Source organism: Orbicella franksi, chromosome 5 (assembly GCF_964199315.1).
Source record: "Orbicella franksi chromosome 5, jaOrbFran1.1, whole genome shotgun sequence".
NCBI classification, from domain to species: domain Eukaryota; kingdom Metazoa; phylum Cnidaria; class Anthozoa; order Scleractinia; family Merulinidae; genus Orbicella; species Orbicella franksi.
The window spans coordinates 7609112-7629900 of NC_138149.1; the positions used below are offsets into that span (position 1 = coordinate 7609112).

At 38.8% G+C, this 20789-nt stretch overlaps 2 protein-coding genes and 1 pseudogene across 3 annotated transcripts in view; all 3 read right to left on the reverse strand.

Annotated features, from left to right (window-relative positions):
* Nucleotides 1-32: 32 nt before the first annotated feature.
* Nucleotides 33-13470, reverse strand: LOC145488640 (putative flavin-containing monoamine oxidase A). The gene is made up of 11 exons (XM_081467546.1): nt 11841-13470; nt 11303-11390; nt 9644-9818; nt 8416-8530; nt 6874-7034; nt 6215-6304; nt 5653-5740; nt 4426-4697; nt 4009-4095; nt 3506-3606; nt 33-2284 (listed from the first exon to the last, which is right to left on the reverse strand). Exons 1-11 carry the CDS (start codon nt 11959-11961, stop codon nt 2140-2142), a joined length of 1443 nt encoding a protein of 480 aa, XP_081323672.1. The 5' UTR covers nt 11962-13470; the 3' UTR covers nt 33-2139.
* Nucleotides 13471-13480: 10 nt separating this feature from the next.
* Nucleotides 13481-20789, reverse strand: part of LOC145488657 (uncharacterized) — an 11529-nt gene continuing 4220 nt past the window's right edge. The window contains exons 3-7 of one of the 2 annotated variants that reach the window (XM_081467571.1): nt 16286-16422; nt 15518-15596; nt 15008-15141; nt 14668-14779; nt 13481-13740 (exon numbers count right to left, since the gene is read on the reverse strand). In XM_081467571.1, coding sequence (XP_081323697.1) covers nt 13696-13740; nt 14668-14779; nt 15008-15141; nt 15518-15596; nt 16286-16422 — 507 coding nt within the window. In that variant the 3' untranslated portion in view covers nt 13481-13695. The remainder of the gene's footprint in view (nt 13741-14667; nt 14780-15007; nt 15142-15517; nt 15597-16285; nt 16423-20789) is intronic. The other variant, XM_081467572.1, reaches the window with a different exon arrangement.
* The window catches only part of LOC145488653 (histamine H2 receptor-like), a 3901-nt pseudogene continuing 1354 nt past the window's right edge, over nt 18243-20789 (reverse strand).

Below are 20789 nucleotides of genomic sequence, written 5' to 3' on the forward strand. Positions count from 1 at the left end.
CCAATGGGAGGAAACTTGAGCCGAAATCCCCCCTCCCCCTTTCTCCACCCAAAGAAATAAATATAAATTTAATTTATTAGCAAAGAATATTCTGTAGCTTCTTTAGGGTTTTCCCTCAGAATTACAGCTTTCACAGAGCTTTTCTGGGATACAAAGGCAAAGCACTACCCATTTCCACCCAAAACTGAACTTTTTGCATGTCAGGTTAATTTCAAATGTGTACTCTATAGTTGCTTGATTTCCTTCCTTTGCAGACTTTCTTTCAGTTCTTCAGACAGTATCACGAGCACAATATGCCTGTGGAAAGTCTGTGTAGGAGTGTGCTGTCATGATATATTTTGTGACAAGGTACTATATTTTGAGTAACATCTGCCATTGTATTGTTCTAGAGAGTACCAACAGAGGTACCCAGGAACCCCAGGACACCCCTAGCTACACCCCTGGGTGAAATTAGGAAATTATTTCAATTCATGTGTTTTGTCAAAATTCTAATAACTCTCCGAGCCTTAAGGTGAGGGAAATTATAATTTTGCCAAAATGCTAGTGAAATTATTTCTTAATTTCACGAGTGTACCATTTGTTTACCTTTTTTACCCTTTAATACCATTACAATCATGGGCTTTTGAATTGTTTATTCTATCAAGAAATTTTGCAACAAACATTACTATGGCAATTTTAAAATTTCACTTGTGAAATTAAAAATAAACACTGAATAAAGAAGTTATTTGTTCCCCATGACAATTATTCAGATTAATTTTACCTTTTAACTTTTATTCAAGAAACTACAATAGTATTATCACATCAGATTGACTTTGGATTAATTTTAAGTAATATACCAAACAAAAAAGACTGTGTTTTACCACATTTCCAAACACCGAGAAGAGACTTGAATATACGACACGTAGCAGAGCATTTTTGATGAACTTTGTGGTGTTTGGTAATGTGGTCAAACACTGTCTTGAGTGTTTGATATATCTTCTCAATTGAAACTAAAACTAAGGAGAAAACAGAGAAATGAAAAAATCAAAACATCTATGCTAATTACGATCAGACATCCAAACACCATCATGGTCTTGATTTCCCATGTTTAAACTTGACAAATTATTAATGAGTTTGAGAATGACATTTCCAACATGCAAAAGTAAATTAAATGCTAAATTTCTTCAAAGCAAAAAATTAAATGACTAAAATACCTTAATTATAAAATGAAAGAAAGGTTCTTATGTCATGACAATTATATTACCATAACCTTGATTATTATGAACATGTATCACAAAAAAATAATAACCAAATGTTGTTTCTATCAATTATTTTACATGAAAAGTACCTAGATTCCAATTCCAATATTGTAATAAATTTTCCTTCTCTCAGAAATTACAACACCTAGTCAGTCATCAACAGTCGAAAAACTAGAATTGAATTTTATTAAATACTTTTGTTTTCTTTCATAGTTTAAAAGTTCATGTATTTTTTTAAATAATAATTTTGGCACGGAAGTTCAATTCAAGGACTGTAAAATAATATGGGGTTACATCCCCATCGAAATAATTATTTGACACTAATTACTAGATAAATCTGAATTTCTTGCACCTATCATGCTTAGTAAATGGTTTGAACCCAGGAGTATCAGTAGTTCGTATAGTGTGATCGTTCGGGTGAGGGTAGTTCTGAAAAGAACTGTTGTTGGTGACTGATGTTTCGACAACCTGAGCGGAAGTCATCTTCAGCGTCAAGTGAATAGTGTTTGTCAGTCAATGATGTTATAAGTCTGGTCCGTTGAACGTTATTGATCAGTTTAGCCATTCTTTTCAGAACTACCCTCACCCGGATGATCACACTATATGAACTACCTATCATACTGCTAATACTTGGAATTTATAAAATATTGACAGAAAATTGTTGCATCATTTTTGTACAGTACATGTACATGTATGTAATTCATATAAATTCTAAACCACGATGCATAGCTTGATGCACTTGTAGTAATGCTGCAGTTCATAGAAAGCAAAGCCTTATATTATACTTAGTCATAAAACTCTGGTTACTTGACCAACCCTTGAGAAGGGGGATATTTCTACCATATTTCTGCCTTGGCTTCTTTATTTGCCCCTAACTGATATTCTACCACATCCCAGTAACTTATTCATAATTAAACAAATCAGTTTCCCCTGGTTCAGAAGACAAGTTGTCAAGAACTTCACTTGCAGCTCTCTGGCCAGCTTGTACTGCGCCATTCATGTAACCACGCCATTCTGTTGCCGTCTCAGTCCCTGCCCAGTGAACCCTGGTGAAAATAGGAAAAAACAAAACACTTATTAATCAACAAACAAAAGGCATGCATACAAGTACATTTATAACTGCCACTTTGTTAAAAAGTACATATTGACAAAATTGAAACACAAAGGAGTGAGTTGAATTAATCGCTTCATTGCTCAGCCAAAGACCACTGATTCATGCTAATAAGTGTAATAAAAATTTGATTGATATGCACTGACAACATTGTGCAGCTCCAGAAAATATCCATAAATGTACTTCCCCCCTTCCCCCCCCCCCCCCCCCCCACAGAAGGGATTGGAATTGGCAGATGGTGGTGGTAAAAAGGAAAAAAGGTGAAATCTTTATTTAGACACAGTATTTCCTTCAGGACTTAACAAATTATATTGAATTAAATTAGTCTAACTACCTAACTAGTAAATCACTAATAGCTACTACAAAATTAGAAATGATAAAAAAAAAAAAAAAAACCTGCTTTACAAGGACGCCATGTATAAAAGCAAAATAAAACTTACATAAGACTACCATCAAAATCATAATTCTTCAACTTAGATTTAAATTCATCAAGAGAGGGTGACTGATGGATATCCCAGGATAAGTTATTCCACAGTACAGCTCCGCTGTAGGACAGACTTCTTTTACAATAATAAGTACAGGGCTGTGGAATGGGAAGCGAACAGTCACTATCTATTAAGTTATGGTTAAGGCATCGGAACGGAATACAAAGTGCGAACCAAGATAGTCCGGAACCATATTATTTACAATCTTATACATCATTACTGATTTATCAACAACACATTGACGGTCCAGTTTAACCCAGTTTACCATTCGCAACATTTCATCAGTACTACAAACATAATTTGAAAAATTTATGACATGTGGTGCACGATTTTGTAATTTTTGTAACTTTCGAGAAAGACTCTTAGAACAGGATCCCCACACCAAGCTGCAGTAATTGAGATGAGGTTGGACCAACGAATTGTAGGTGGAAAGTAGAGTCTTATAATTATTATGGGACCGAATACCTAATACATTTGATGGTGCTTATACCAGAAGCAATCTTTTTAGAAAGCTCGGGTGGCAGGTTCTGTAAGACCAAAAACATTAACAAAATGTGTGAAGCTTAACTGCAATTTCCAAAAATCCCTTCTGTAGGGGAGGTACATGTATGAATATTTTCTAGACCTACAAATATTTAATTTTTCAATGTCATCTTTCCCTGCGTCCTCACCTATGAAATGGTTCTCTTAAACAGTCTCCATAATTGATGACAGCTCCTGGGACCATCACATTTACAGGACATCCACCATTCCATGTCTCCTTAGACCAATCCTTAAAAGAAGGCATTGCATAGTAATAATAATAATCACTTTATTTAAGGGTCGATGTATTTAGCACTAATATGCTACTTGGGGACACTGTAAATAATTAAACAAACATTTCAAATATAACATAAACTATTAAGAATCCCACCCGGTGGGAGGCTGACAAGTTGGCTATTTACACAACGCGGTCGAGGAGTTGAACTCAGGACCACCATGAACAAATCCAGATAGCGGTAGGGCAGAAGATTTGAACTAGGGACCTCCAGATTTCAAATCCTGTGCCGTAAACCACTCGGCCACGCCGCCTCACTTGCAGTGATCATGCAGTGATGATATACTTTGTCTACTGTTCAGCCTTAACTTAACAGTGTCTTGCATGTTGCAAAGGCTACTGCTACCATTTACTCACCTTGACACAGAAATCTAAAGGATGTTCTGCTTCTTGGCCAAAATACAACTTCAAAGCCTTCAGGATAGCTTTCTTTTTCATTTCATCCTACAAGAATGTTAGCACAGAGCATTTTAGATTTTGTTGTATGCCAGCAAACAATTTGCAAGGGAAACAATTAAATGAAAGCTGCAAGCTAAGACAAAACATTTCTTTTCCTCTAGATCACCTTTCTAGAAACTGATAGTGTGGGTTTGCACAAGTTTTGTTCCCTGATAGAATCCCATATATTAAACTTATATAGTTATGATTTCCCCACATTTCAGATTCAAGCTTGTGTTCTATTACATCCAAAATAGGTCATTGTGAACAGCTGAACTATCATAAATGAGGTGGAAAAATGTGAATCTTCAGAGTGGTGTGATTATCAGTTAGTACCGTTTCTGTGCTCCACTTGGCTGCTGCATATGAAGTAACGAACCCAAGAATTGCTGGACTTCCATCACTTGTTGTCCCATCAAATGTGATTGCAACTGGGTTATTCTCACAAACACCCTTAGTGGTACTTCTAGCCATGTCTCCTGATAAGCCAGCCTTCCGCCAGAACGCTGTGGCATATGTCGCTACAAACTTAATTAAGTGTGATGGGGGCATGTTTTGAATAAGACGCTGCTTGTTGTATGGCAGGGGTGGACTGAATTCAATCTGGCCTTGAAAACAGAAACCCCAGAGTGAGTATCACGTTGGAAATGGCACAAGGTGGTAACACACTTGCTTGAGAATCCATCCTGGGGGTACCCCCTGATATGGGCTATGTAGGTATGTAGCTACATGTATGTAGGCTATGGTTTTTGCACTCTAGTCTTACATATTGGGTATATGTTTTTTAGAAGAAGCTATCCTACCTAATAAAAATATGAGAAAATATTTTCATAATAATAAGTTGTCTAGTTCAGACCCATGTTATATAATTATTATATAACATTGGTTTGAACTGGAAAACTAATTATACGGCAGGTCTAAAAACTAGTCATTGAAAACCTGGAAAGTCATGGAATTCAAGAATTTCGTTTTCCAGGCCTGGAAAGTCATGGAATTTACTGGTAATTGTTGGTTATGGAAAGTTATGGAAAATATTAAATAGTTAAGTCTCATTGCTGCACATGTCAAAACAAAAACAAAATACAATATAACGAGTAACCCAGCAATTAGCCTCCCATGCAGATGCTCTAAGGGCAATTTGAACTAAATGCATTATGGCGAATGCCTGTGATGACGTAAAAAAATGCAAATTTGAAAATAAAGCAAGGATAGATTTGAGAATTTTCAAAAGTGACATTTAAACTAAAGATCATGGAAAAAAGGAAAAGGTCATGGAGTAGGTCATGGAAAGTCATGGAATTTGAAGAGCTTAAAAGAGTTCGAACCCTGACAGGGTATTGATTTAAGGGTCAGGTCTTAAAATACAGTGTAGGGAATCAAATTTTTGGTCAGGTAATAAATAGCCAAGTGACAGATTCCAATTGCAATAAATTACAGATTTTAGTATTAAATACATGTAGGTACCTAGCAGTTTTGGGAAGTGGGCCACACTGTCACCCCGCCTCATTTTTTCTGGGAGTTTCTCTCTGCCCCCCTCCCCCCTCCCAGGATCCATGTGCTCACCTGCCAAATGTGGTGGAATGGCCAGAATTACAGACTTGGCTTTGTAAGACTGGCCAACTAGGCTGCTCACAAACACATGTTCATTTTCCTGGCAAAACAACAGTCATTACAGCAACAGTGTTCTTTATGAACAAGTACTGGAAACTAAGAGTTAATAATAATAAGTTTGAATCTCAAAGTACATGTACATATGTACATGAACAAATTCCTTTGGCCAAGATTAGAATTATCATTTTTTCAATTTCAAAACATATTTGAAGCTCAAGAACCTTGTTTAGATCTGCAGGGGGGGATACTTACTAGCGACAGTAGTGAGAGGGAGGTGTTCAGTTAAAAAGACCCTTGAAAAATTAATTGAAAGTTGCTGGGGTAAACCCAAACTCACACAAAACCTACTGGTCAGCCCAGAATGTACCCCAACAAAGTAACCCCAATTATTGAATGGGTAAATGGGGAAACTGTCAATAGAAAATTGAAAATAGTCTTATTATTCCTTAAAGTTAGAAAAACAAAGAAAACATGATCCAAGAGATTGCACTGACACTGGATCTTACTGCAGTACCTGTTTTATCGAGGTGACAGGATGACTCAATATAAGTCTATCTCTTCCCAATCTTCCGGCAAGGAGCTCTGTAACTCTATGAGCAGTTCCCTAAAAATACATAATATATGCAAAACTTCTAGCCTCCTAGGGTAGTCTTAAGATTGTATCAATGTGCCATATATGTATGCTGAATATATTCAACAGTAATTATTATTCCACAAGCGCACGTTGAATATGATTTGGCTATCATCATCTTATATACGACAAGCATGAGTTTGGTCTCATTTCATTTTGTGGGACATGCAGCAAAGAATTGTAGACAAGCAGAAGAAATATTTTGTTTGGAGGAGTTGAAGTGAGGAAATGACCATAGCCAGGAATGGCTGATAATGAGTTAATTTACTCCTTGGTGTTCTTTGCCCCTCTGTAAATTATAATACTGGCCAGAGGTTTTCCCCAATTTGACGGTTATTTACAATGTAGCACATGGTCAATACTCAATTAACATTTTGTTAACATAGCCCTTTTAAAGTATGGAAGATTTTGCATTTGTTTAATGGTTATCGCAAGTAAAGGAGACTTTCATTGTCAATCTATCTCCGAGTCAATGCTCAAGCAAGAGATCTAATATTTATAAAACAAAATAAATCTTTGTCAAACTTAAGGTTTTAATTTACCTTAATTCTCCACTCTTGAGCATGGCCCTTTACACTTGAATCCACAATGATTGACCACCCCCCTGAACAGTGCAGGTAGTGAAGGAAAAACAGGAGGGACATCTGAGAGGGGGTCACTCCAAATACAATACCAACAACAGTATCCAGGACCTCTTTCACAACTGGTAGAGCAGAGAATAATAAACGGACAAATAAATATTAATTAATAAATTAAGGACTCGGTGGAAAAAGGCATTTAAATAAATTTAGCAATTTTTGGACAAAAGCAAACTTTGTCACCCTTCTTCCACTGAGTCCTTCAAACGTTTTATTAAGGCACACCTAAATGGCTATCGTGCTGGACTCTAGATCAACCAAATTATCCAAATCTTGAGCCCAGCCCAGGTCATTCTCTTGTGTTCTTGAGTAGGACGCATTACTCCACCAATGCCTCTCTCCACCCAGGTGTTTAAATAGGTATTGGTGAATTCTAGGGGTTTACCCTGTGATGGACTAGCATCCCATCCAGGGAGGGGTAGAAATATTCCTTGCTTCTTCATACTACCACAAAATGGAGATATGTGTTGGCCTGATGGGCCACTAGGCTCAAGATAAAACTACAGGTTTAGCAAGGCTGTGGAAGGCTTATATTACGAGAATTGAAGACTGAAGTGTAAGATCCAACAATTAAGCTAAGCTCTGGCAAACAGACATAACTTACAAATCTATGAAGGATATAACACTGCCATAATCAGACTAAAATTCTGACTGTGGCAATATCAGTAAAAAGAAGACTTCTGTGAAGGTGAATTAATCAACATGACACGAGCGTGGGACAAAGAAAAATTCTGAGTCCCTGACAGGAATTGAACCCATGACCTCCCGAACACCGAGCAGGCGCTCTATCCACTGAGCTACGAGAACTCATGGAGAGCGAGGTCATTTAACTGAGTTCATATATGACAGGTGTCCTGCATACTGCTAGGATCAACGCTATCGAAGTCATCGTGAGTAGTGATAAATTAATAAAGATGGTGAATTTTAAGCTCGGTAAATAAAATGTGAAAGTGAATTAATCAACATGACACAAGCTTGGGACAAAGAAAAATTCTGAGTCCCCAACAGGAATCGAACCCATGACCTCCCGAACACCGGGCGGGCGCTCTATCCACTGAGCTATGAGAACTCTATCCACTGAGCTACGAGTTCTTGTAGCTCAGTGGATAGAGCGCCCGCCCAGTGTTCAGGAGGTCATGGGTTCGATTCCTGTTGGGGACTCAGAATTTTTCTTTGTCCCATACTCGTGTCATGTTGATTAATTCACCTTCACATTTCATTACCGAGCTTAAAATTCACCATCTTTATTAATTTAAGAAGACTTCTTTTATAATTCTTTTTGATTAACTTTTTAATTAATGCAATTGCCTCTTACAGGAATTTGAAATGGCAAGTGCCTCGGTTTGACTGCTACTAGTTTAAAGGTCCTATCCTATACATACTGCTGAATCCTTGTATTATATAAAAAATATATTTTATATACATGTACATGTATTGACTCCTTACTATTAGTCCATATTGACTGATGTTTCCAAGTCTCTAAAGTCATTCCATCCCACTCTGCGGCATGAGGACATTTACTAGGATCATCAATAGGAACCTCTTGGCACAAGTTTTCAACCTAACCAATAAATGAGCAAAATGCAACTACAGTAAACACCCGCGTATAAGAACCTAGTGATTTAAGAACCTACAGGCTGAAATTGGGCATTTTAATACCCAAATATATAAGAACCTATTTAGGCTGGCAAAGAACAATAGGTTCTTATACAAAAAAACACTCTTATTTTGTAGCCAAAAATACTGGATTTTAATTGATAGAAATTGTGAAATTTCTGAGAAACACCATGAAAATTATTTGTTTAATTGAAAATCTTTTAAATACAGAGTATAGAATACTGTATAAAATTATACTGGTGTAGCCTTGGGACTTCAATCTGTAGAGTGCCCTGACTTTTATATTGCTGTTAACAATTTACATTATTATCAAATACAACTGTAAATATGGTAGCCTATGATACTGAATTTATTATTGTTTAAAAAATAAGGCTTGGCATTTTTGCGGTTTAAAATACAAATGTTCAACCATTATGACATACTAGTACTACAGTAGCTCTCTGAATGGTATCACTATGACAACTCCTACAAATAAGAACCTACTAAGAACCTAATCAGCCTGAGTTCGGAAAAACTACCCCAAAATATAAGAACCCATTCAGCCTGAACCCAAAAATTCTAGGTTCTTATACGCGGGTGTTTACTGTACCGGGTAATACATGCTAAAATTATTGAATTCAGAAGTTACAGTCTAGGTCTATTCAGGGATGCTTTTTAGCTGACATTTCTCTCCATAGCCCACGCAAAATGTACTTTTAAATTTACCCACCAGGCTGGCCATGCTTTTACCAACTGTTGCTAATCTCTTGAATTCAGGGAAAGCTTCAAGAACTACCTCACATAACAATGGGGAGGCAGGGGGCAGGAAATACTTGTAAGAAGATCTTGGGTCTTGGAAATTTGATTTCAAGTTGAAACCTTGTAAGCCTTTAATTTATGATGAGTCACAAAATCTAGTTTTCCTGGGTTTCATGTCTCCAAGTCTGCCTAGTAACATTGTTTCATTCACAGTCTCAGAATCTTGACAGGTTTAGGATTTTTTAATTACAATTTTATCACCCCATAAAGGCCATGACAGCAACAACGGATGTTTTAAGAGAATAGTAAGAGTGTTCACCTTGTAAGTAAACCACCATAAGTCAAGAAGTGCTACATAAGATAGCGGCGGGAATGGACTGGAGTATGTGGTAATTACATCATCGCTACCATGCATAATTTTGCTGCCATTGCTCCACTGGTTATAAATTTCAACATCTAACTCCTCGAGAAGACTAGTGATAGCCTTCTGACTCCTGGAAAAAATACAAAAAATACAACATGCTACATTTAGATAATCCAAGTCAAGGATAAAGAGCAACTAGCTAACAGTTATACAGTACACAATCAAAATGATAATACAGTCGAACCTTCCCTAAGTGACCACCCAAAATGTCAAGCTTATGTGGTCACTTACAGGAGGTGGTCACTTACGAGAGCTTAGACCATATTGGGACAAAATTTTGACTCATTAGCATATGGTAACTGCAAAGAGTTACATGTACCCCATGTTTTAAATGTTTTACTCATATGAAAAGTCAATTTGAAGAAAAAATCCCGTACTTCCCATTGAGAAATTTCCGTCTCTCATATCATCCAGGAATGCGATAATGTTACAACACCTTATAATCCAATTTTTGCTCTATTATATCAGTCAAGTGGTCACTTATGGGAGGTTAAAAACAAGAAAAAATTTCAAACTTTTAGCTCTGAAATTGCAAGAGGTGGTCACTTACAAGAGGTTCCAAATATAGTGATTTGACTTGAAAACTTTTGGTATTTTGGAAAACTGGTCACTGAAGAGAGGTGGTCACTTACGAGAGGTGGTTGCAACTGGAGGTTCAACTCTATCTTTTATTACATTATTTTGTGTCTAATTTCCTCTCAACCAAACTGTGAAAACTAAATTTAATTAATGTAAACCTCAGTCAACTCAAATTATTTAAATTATCATAATAATAATTATTATTATTATTATTATTATTTATTTATTTATTTATTTTTAACTCATTAACTGGCAAACTTCAACTAGTTCCACAAGCAGGCAAAATTAGTCAAGTCCTTCACTATGGTTGGCTACCCAACCAAGCTAGCAAGAAGGTCCCATCAGGAAGGAGGGGGGGGGGGGGGGGCCGGAGTACCCCACATCCCATTAATAATTTTTGACCAAAATATATATATATAAATCAGAGTACACAGTCTTATGCCATTAAAGTATTTATTCCACCACATTTGTTATTAATAGTTCAATAGCTTAATTTACCACTTGGTGTGCATTTTGTCATACTTGGTCAGCACTTGGTCGTGATCTCAGCTGATACTGATACACTGGATCAACATCTCAGTCAGTTGAGAGTCAACTAATTTTTGCAGACACATCATTGAGTGTCAATCAATTCATATGACTTGATTGACACTGCCACCTACCGGTATTGACTCACTGTTGATCGGGTGTCAATCGAGAGTCGATTGAGATGTCGATCGAGTGTCAGTCTATTGTTGATTGAGGATCAATCAAGATTTTTGATTGAGTGTTGATCTAGGGTTGATTGAGAGCATCGATCAACACTCAACCACAGATCCCTTTAGCACACATGATCCAAAGAAAGGATAAGAAATAGGGGGAGGTGATATTTTTTCTCCTGCAGTTGTTACACTCACTACGGCCCAGTGAGCTTGCTCACATTCTAAGCTGCCAGTAGGCTACTCCAATCCTGGAAAAGTTATTTTTCAGTCTTACCTAGAAACCCACTGTCCCCCAATATCCCATCGGTCAGATCCCTTGGCAGTTTTGAGCTCTATACTGTCAAGTCTGCCTCCAACCCTGTCTATTTAAAAGATAATGTGCATGTCACTGGAGGTTAGTTAAACTTTTTAACTTTGGTATTAAAGAGACAGGAACTAAGGGAAGAAAAAAGGGTTTCTATCTCGTCATCAATTTTGGTGATTTTGGTTTTTATTTAGAGGGGAGAGGAACAAACTTTTTTTCAGTTTTTCTCACTTACTAAGTTTACATGTATGTCTAATAGGCGTTTTCCAGCTGTCATTGTTTCCCCCACCCAAACAAAAATTAGGAAAGAAAGGCGAAAGAAGAGAAAAATGACTCAAAGGACTTCACCAGTTCAACAGCAGGGAAGAAACAAAACATCAGCCGCGCAGCATGTGATCTTGAAGTTGAACATTTGACGTGGAGGTCAAGCAAAAATAAATATGCAATTTCACGTATACTTACTTAGACTCCACGTAAAAATAATTACATGATATTAGTTAAGACCTACCTTTAGCTTCGAGAACGACAAGATTTGTTTGAGGCCGTTTCTTCAACAACTCGTACGCGGCACAAAGACCTGAAATTCCCGCCCCGACTATAACAACATCGACAGCCTCGAGCGAAGCCATTTTATCAGATTTAATGAGCTTCAAAACATCAGTAAATTTCAGATTACGTTCGTTCGTTGTAGATTACTCGTGGAACACATCTCATAGAAGGGAAGGTTCAGTTTTGAAATCGACTGAAATCAAGGGACCATCAACGAAAACAATGTCATAACTTGCCACAGAAAAAATAAATAAATCTGCAGACCCTGTCATTGTCGCGCCTGAAAAATGCAACCTTCTCCCCTCTGATAGAGGGAGAGGAGAGAGAGCCTGGGAACGAGGTTAGAAAACTGCCCGTGAGAGGTCTGGAAGAGATTATACTTTTTTACTTCGGTCCATAGTAGGTAGCTCTCAGAGGGTTAAAAGCCAAAGCCTATAAATTTATGATATCCAAAATCAGGAGCCCATTATTTAAAACCGTATCATTGAATCTGATGCAGTTCGAGAGTTTTCATTGGCTTAACTATCATACATTATGAATCATTATACAATGCTCTACAAATATGGTAAGCGTACGCGTGACTTTTTTTGGCCGTTTTTATTTTTGTTTTAGTCTAGTTTTCTATATTTTGGGACCGTTTTTAATAAAACAGTTATTCCACTCGCGCTTTTTGGAGTTGGCTATCTACCATCTCATATCCAACGCACGCTTGTGGAGTAATTGCTAAATAGGGGAGTTCACTCTCTTTTCCTCTCCTTCTCTCAACCTTGTCACCCGTGAACTTTCTAGTTTCTGTCAGGTCTCCTCCCACCTTAATTTAGTCTCTCCTTTCGTTTTGTTACTTTTTTGTGTGAGCGACAAATAAAATGAATTAAATAAATTAGGTTCATCACTGCATGGCTCAAATAAGGTCAATAACAGGTCGAATTTTATGACAAAAAGAAATGTTTATTCGTATGTTCGGTATACATGTATGAATAAAGCTCGATCGGTACCTACATTCAGGTTCGATTTTTATAGCAAGTCAAATCGGAGTAAACATCAGCAGAACTATAATGGGTATAGTATGTGAAAATTACGCCTTTCAAGTTCTGAATAAGCTTAGAGTTAGGGTTAAGCCTAGTTTTCACTAGCGACGCAAGCACAAGCGCAAGCAACAGGGATGACCAATTCGACGCAAACACGAGCACTAACAAAATCATCCGAACATTCCGAACTGTTTAGGCGCGACGTAATCTGGATCCAGTGTTTTCATTGGCCAAACTTGACCACGTGTGGTAAATATCCTTGTGCTCGTGTTATGCCTGAGCGGTATTTCGTTTTCACTTGTCGCAGCGAAAACGCAAGCATAAGCGCAAGCACAAGAAAAAGGAAACATTTTGATCCTTGTGCTTGCGCTTGTGCTTGCGCTTGTGCTTGCGCTTGTGCTTGCGCTTGTGCTTGCGCTTGTGCTTGCGCTTGTGCTTGCGCTTGTGCTTGCGCTTGTGCTTATGCCTGCGTCAAGGCCGCTTTAGTTAGGGTTGGTTCCAAAAACACGTGCGTTGCCATAACCAATGAGAACATAAGCACTGTTTCGTTGACCAATCAGATGCTAACTGTTTGCATTTTTCCCGCTTTTTCCACGTTTGCAGGCCCGTGATTGGTCTGTCACGCTATTTGCACGGGTTTTGTTTGGTCATGATTTGATTAGTGTAGATTACAGTTTAAAAGTCTTTGAAAATCCTAACAGTACGATGAAAAAGAAGCTCTTGTCTTGATCAATTCATTTGGCGAGAGAACTTGTTCAGATGGTAGTTGGGCACTACCTGCATTCACTAGCAACATGGACACGCTTTCTTCTTGATAATTCCCAATCCAACCTGAAAAAACAAAATGGAACATGAAGAAGGATAAATTGTTAGTGGTGAATCCGGGAAGTTGCAAATCTCTTGATCATGCAGTGCATTAGCTAATAACCAACGTTAACTGTGAAGCCTTGAAATTCTATGGGATCATAATGGATTCCTAGGGGTTTCTAGCTTCCTAGCAACGAGTGAACGGCCAAAGGATGAAATTTAAAGATGAAACATTTTCATCTAATGACATGTTGAAAAGATATTGCTGAATGCTATTTTATCAACCGATAATTTTGTTGCCAAGACTTCAGTGCAACTACATGGATCACAAGACTGCCAAATTCTCTACCCTTCTTCCCCCTAACCTGCGTCACAGACGGTCTACACAGCCGGTATAGACTATACTAATGGAGGACTTTGTGGCACGTCCGGCTGCACGTACCTCAGGCTACTTCCCCCACCCTGTTAAAATCCCCGGTCTGCTGCCCTACCTCCCCCCCCCCCCCACCCCAACCTTACCGTCCGAGGAAGGAAATTCGTTCGCCATATACTAGTTAACCACTAAATGCTTGTTAAGACCCATTAAAGTGCCAGAAAGCTATATCTAAGCAAAAGCGTAACGCCTGCACAGGAGAGCTCCAGAACGTACGATATGACTTTACGACCTCCGTCACGCAACCTCGTTCCCAGGCTCTCTCTTCTTTAATTAATTAACCTCCCTTGTTAGAAACGAGGTTGCAACGCAAGTCGAGCTGCAAAAGCCGAATCGGAGCGAGGAAAATGTCCGCTAGGGCAAAACGCGCGAGGAAGAGGAACTACCTACAACCGATGAGAACTTTTGAGAACGTCTATCACCCCAGCAGTCAATACATTTTCTCCCAAAGGAACTAAAAAATCAAATAGCAAAGCAGATACAGAAATCGTCAATTTATTTCGCCAGTAATGACTAACCTTCACCGTAGTACAGATGGATGGTTTTGGAATACCAGAAGGCAGCTTACGTCGCAAGCAGCAAATAAAAATCGCAAACAGCAAAACTATCAGGAAGACGAGACCTGCAATACTGCCATAAAAAAAGAAAGAAACAAAATTAATTACTTTGCACACGCTGCTCCTCAGAGGCTCCCTCGGACAGGGGGAGATGAAATCGGACTGTGAAGGTGCGAGGGGGGCATGCTTCTGTTTTCCCTGTCCCCAGCCTCCGAACTACCAGCCTACACGGTCAAAGCATCTGATTTCGTTCAATTCGAAGGAACGAGTAATATCAAAGTTATCTCGTTAATTTACTTACGCAATGCCCACGATAGCACCAACACTCAAACCGCTCCCACCAACATCTGACGAATCTAATCGAACTCCCATGTCTTGTTTGGCGTCAAGTAAGCATCTTCCTGGGCATGCGCAAATGCTGTGCAAAGATGTCGACTGTTAAGTATGAAACAAACAAACAAAATATTAGACCATCTGCGGTGATGGGTAAATCCCTTTGCAGATTACGTATACAGATGTAAATGTAGATATAGACCGAAATTTGGAACATTAGAACGAGACAGAAAATATGTCTTCCTTCCAACATGTTCTCCAGTTTTTGCAGCCATTACCTCTGGTTGCGTGTCAAACCAAAAATAAATGATGATGAAGGGTATTTTTGACTATATAATGATACAGAGTTTGCTTAAGAAATAAAGTAACCATATAAGCCTAACTCCCATAAAGTAATTGTTTGTGTTACGTACACAGCCGTGATGGCAGAAAGCAACACAGTCACGCAAGTCACTGTCATGTACAGCTTTGTACTTACGTAGAGCGAGGAATCGGAGTTCATTGGATCCACTTTTCCTATTTCTTCTTCATCGCAAACCAGAGCAATCGACGTTTTACTTTGAACATAAGAAAAGAACAGGTTATGAGTCTGATATGGAATAACATATTTCGAAAATTCAATATCCTCACACGTAATCTGATTGGTTAATTAGCATCTAACCTTCCCTGAACGTCGAGCGGAGGCATCGATCCGGAAAGCGACTTCAGAAAAGTGCTCACTCGTTAGAGGTTGAAAATTAAGTATCCACGCACGGGTGGTGGATGTCCTAAGTATAATTTTCCAGCGATGGAAAATTGCTTTTGCAGGTAAATTTCCGTTCGTTGGTACTTCTATTAAAGGGATTAAGTTAGCTCTCAGCTACTGGTCATCTAATAAATTGAAATACCACAGTAACGGCTAAAACCGTAGAAGAAGTCCAAAACAAAACCCAAACAAAACAGAAAGGCCAAAAAGGGGCACGGAGGAGCAAAATTGGAGATTTCAACGGATGGTATTAGGGTAAACTTCGAAAACCTTGATATGTGGCCGTGATTTTGGCAATAAAAGACTGTTTCTTTCCAAATTTGAAGTTCAGAACTTGTAGTAGACAAAATTAAACACAATTACCTAGAATATTTCGACCCTGCTTCTTACAACTCTGGAATATATTTTGCTCTCGATTTTCAAGCAATGGAAACACTCCTGAGGTTTAAAGGAACCTAAAACTGCTGCGCAACACTATAATCACAATTAAGTCATCGTTACATTTTGTTGTTTCCAGAGACGCCATAATTCAGCAGACATTGTCCAGTCTTCTCATCAAGGACACACTCTGACAGCTTGTGTTCTCCGATGTTCACACGGGAGATTTCAGGAGCTGACTTTCGGTTCAACTGACAAACCTGTTGAGAAATCGATCGAATCAATAAGTTAATTGCAATTTTAAAAATTGACGTCAGTTTTTCATGCGTCTGGCCTGTTATTGATCATGAATTTCGTCAAAACATTGTCAAAGGGATCCGCGGACTACTTTGACAATGTTATGCCGAAATTCATTGTCAATAACAGAACAGACGCATGAAAAAACTGACGTCAATTTGTTATCCACGAGAACAAATTGTCAAGTTGTCTCTTGCTCGTTGACGTATCGCATAAATTATAAATTTATGTCTGTCCGCTTATTGACAAAGAAAATTAGCCAATGAACGCCAGAGAATTTAAGCAGTTGTCCTAAAAGTCTTGATTGCTACATAAACAGGTGTCTACTTTAACAAATAGCTTTAACCCCCACTGATATCAATCGTATTCGTCCACATTGTCGTCATCAGTATCATCAAGTCGTTACACGGCCATCGCCAGAAGTACTGCTGTACAGTTAACATGAAAGGTTGTCTTAAAGAGGCGTAAAGGCCAACGATCGAGGTTGAGCGTCATTCGATGTGCACAGGAAGGAGAAACATTGATCACCTGACCGAATACGCTTATTCATGTTTTTTTTTTTACCTGCTGAAACATCGTGAACCTGATCGTGAACTAAGGTACAATTAATCGGTCAGTGCAAAACGCAGACTGCGGACTACGGAACGGGGGTACAATGCAGACCTAGGGTGAAATGTAGTGTTACCATTTCCATAGACTTCCTAAAAGTCCTTTTCAATAATTATTCCCTGGCTTGTTGGCTTCTAATTCGCCGTTGGAAAGGACTTTTCCCGCTTGCAGCGCGTCAAATTCACCGGTGGATTTTTTCCCCAGTGACGTAAAAACACCTTAACCAATGAAGAGACTAGTATTGACTTTACGTCATAACGTAGCGCGCGAACAACGACACTGCTCGCAAAGCAAATGTCAACTGAGTTCACGTACTATAAAATTATTTCACATTTAGGTTTTGTTCACGGATACTCACGGATATGATATGATTGAAAGAAGGACGGAGGAAAGCAGCGGAAGGCTATTTATCCGACCAATACGTGTTTGTTTACTAACTGACAAAATCGGGAGTCTGTATTTTGAGTTCCTTACGTAAACCACACTATCTTGTTGAGTAGGAAGAGAGTATATGAAGGAATGAAAAAAACGAATAATTATCTTTGTCTACTGTTGTCATCTCTGACGCACACTTACAGAGAAACCGCTACCTACACTGCATGAGCCTGTAGCGCTAACTTCGTCCCTAGGCAATTTTCGCGCTGTGCAAACAGTTTCCTGGTTTATATATAACTTCATAGTAAGGTGATGACGGTAAAGGCTGGTTTTCACTAGAACATAAGCACAAGCACAAGCACAAGCACAAGCACAAGCACAAGCACAAGCACAAGCACAAGCACAAGCACAAGCATAAGCATAAGCACAAGTGAAAACAGCCGCGACATAAGCATAAGCATAAACACAAACATAAGAAAAACAAACCCACTTATTTGCCTTGTGCAGTTTTCACTAGTAACGCGCTCGACATAAGCATAAGCATAAGCACAAGAAAAACGGAACTGTCCGTGCCCTCCACCACCCCTACCCACGGGCATTTTGTACTCTCTCCAGTTTCGCTCGCATCAAGAGATCAAGATGGCAGCCCGACGAGCTCAACGATCGACATCTACGATCTCACGAAAAAATAGGGGACTGTGAACAGTCTACTCCCAAAGCGGCAACATATTCATGTTCATTACCTGGACAATATAACATTCTTTTTATTCATTTTTTTTTCTTTCTCTTCGTTTCTTGTCATTCACAATTTACCCGTCGAAGACTGTAGTTCAGGCAGCCGAAAGCATGTAATTTTTTAATCGTTTCAGCCGGAGATCGTTTTAAATTTTTACCATGTTTTATCCAGGCTGCGCTCGTCCAATATTTTCACAAAATTATATTCTTTTCAAATTTCAGCCTGAGGTATATTCTTCAAATATTTCGCGAATTTCAGCCTCGATATTCTTATAAAATACATTTGTATTAAAACTATAAAAGTTATATACATAAGCCCCGCTCCCCAACTCCTCGGCAATCAAATTAAAGTTCAAAGTTCAAGTTCAATGTATGGTTTCCAGTTCAAAATACTAACGGCTTGATCTTGACGATTTTAATTAACAGACACCGTAGTTGCGCAAGCATCACAACCAACAAGTTGAGATTTCATTGTTCTTTATCGGACATCTGATTGGCTGGATTTGAAAATGTTGGAATCTATTGTTTCAGTTCTGCCATCTGATTGGTTTTCATTGTCTGGGTGGCTCTGGTTTCTGTAAAAGCACTGTAAATCTGTTTGAACGGACTTCAAAGAAAAAAAATGTCGAAGTCCGGCCGAACAAAAAACAAGGTGGGACCGGACGTGATCGGACGACGAGGTGGAACTATTTCTAAAGGTAGCAATAGAGTTCAAAGCTTGAAAATTGAAAACATCGGATGTCATGGTTTTCGAAAAGCTCCATTCTCAAAATGTTTTCCGTCCACACTTAACTGACGCAAAGTTCCGTTTTCAAATTCCTCCGGTTTCAAGAGCGTCTTCGAAAAGTTCCGTTTAGGCTTGACGGATTAGTGTGGACGGTAGGCCTAACCGGAGAATTGTGAATATACTTTAATTTCTACAGACTTGGTCGCTATTTTTATTTCGAAGTAGCTATTTAGCTGAGCGCATATGACCACGTTAAATAAAGGTTATCTCTTATCTTTTCAAATTCCTCCGGCGTAGAGTGGATTGGGGCTGCGATGTGTTCAGGCAGCAGTTTCATCGTTGGATGTTGTCCACATTTCCATGCTCCGTTCGTGGTTTGCTGAACTCCTTCGCGTCCTTATCCTGCTTGACCAAAAGAGTTGTTTGATCCAAACACTCGCACCTCAGTTTCTTCAATCAGCTTCAGCAATGTTTGTAGTTCCACAAGTTAACTCAATAAACGCTACGCGAAACTGTCTCATTCTGACCGAGTAAATAATTGGATTTAGGAAAGAGTTCAATATTATCATGTACGTACCTAAATATAAACACGCATACATCTCTTGTACAGACATGGTACAGCGAAGCTTTATTAGCACAACTCTAAAAACACACGTGGGGATATAACAGATAAAAAGCAATGAAACGATGATAGCTGTCAGTTTAAAAGTCTTTTTGTCTCTCAGAAATTTCTGCCTTGCCTCTTCCGTAACTTGCTGAGTTGAAAGTTGCTTTTCGTGTCGTCGAACTTCACGGTAAACCGTGATTTGACAGAAAACGATAATGGCGAAAGATAGCGCTATAAATGTGTTGTTGATGATTAAAAATACATCCCTGTCAATAATTAGAGGAATGTGCAGAATGAGGGAAAATAACCAAACCAGTGCAGAACAAGTTAGCAAGCGAGCCTCCGTGACTAGTCCGGTGTTGTACCCATAGGTGTGCTTCATGGCTACATATCTTTCTCCACTTATGAAAGCAAGGTGGATAAGAGAAGTCTCACACAGGATACTCATGACATACTGTGTGGCATTTTGTAATGCACACGATGTAGTCGTAATCTTTCCTCGAACGATAGATATCAATAACGCTGCGAACAGGGGTTGAACAATCACACCCACCATCAGGTCGGTCGTGGCCAAACACGCGAGAAGTATGTTAGACTTGACGGCTCTCACTCGGGATTTTGTTTTCACGGCCATTACAACCAACGCGTTCACGGCAGTGATGAAAGGAAAGGTGACGATGATGATTACCGCGAGGAAAATAAGAAGGGCTTTGACTTCAGTGGCAGAAGATGGCAGTGCTCCTCCCAGTAAATAGTAGACTCCGCATCCAAGCGGTAACATTCCTTGGCTTGGAACGCTTTCGTTCATTGCTTCTGCCTTTTGGTTGTTTTCACTGAAATCAGTGAATTTACTTGCGATAGCGTAATTTGGCTACAACTTCCATAATTCATTTCATTTTCTCTTTTTTATTTAAATTTTGAAGCCCAGTGGGGTTTAAATAACAATTGCCCTAGACGTCAAGATAAGAAACAGGACGAGCGGTTCGATTCCGAACAGAAAAAGCGATGTCCGCAAGCTTCATTTAATTCACTTAATCTTAAATACAGGACACTCTCATAAGCGGACAGCTCTACTTACGACCGTCTTCACAAAACCCCGTTTGAACTCCCATAAAAACTCTGTATTTACTCACTTGCCTAAGCAGACATTCCTGTAAGTTGCCGCGGACACTTGGAGGGCTTACGATCGAGACTTGTCCCTTGTTTTTACGCTCTCGTAAACGGACATTTGAAAGGAATTGGGCCGGACTTTGAAAGATACTCGTAAACATTAGTAA

What these genes read in the sequence shown, in the direction of transcription:
- LOC145488640 (XM_081467546.1), bottom strand. Translation starts at nt 11,961, where the DNA reads ATGGCTTCGCTCGAGGCTGTCGATGTTGTTATAGTCGGGGCGGGAATT. An exon ending in GGGGGACAGTGGGTTTCTAG is followed by an intron (nt 9,819 to 11,302) that starts GTAAGACTGAAA and finishes TATTTTTTCCAG; the next exon opens with GAGTCAGAAGGCTATCACTA. An exon ending in CTTTAGATTTCTGTGTCAAG is followed by an intron (nt 3,607 to 4,008) that starts GTGAGTAAATGG and finishes CCTTCTTTTAAG; the next exon opens with GATTGGTCTAAGGAGACATG.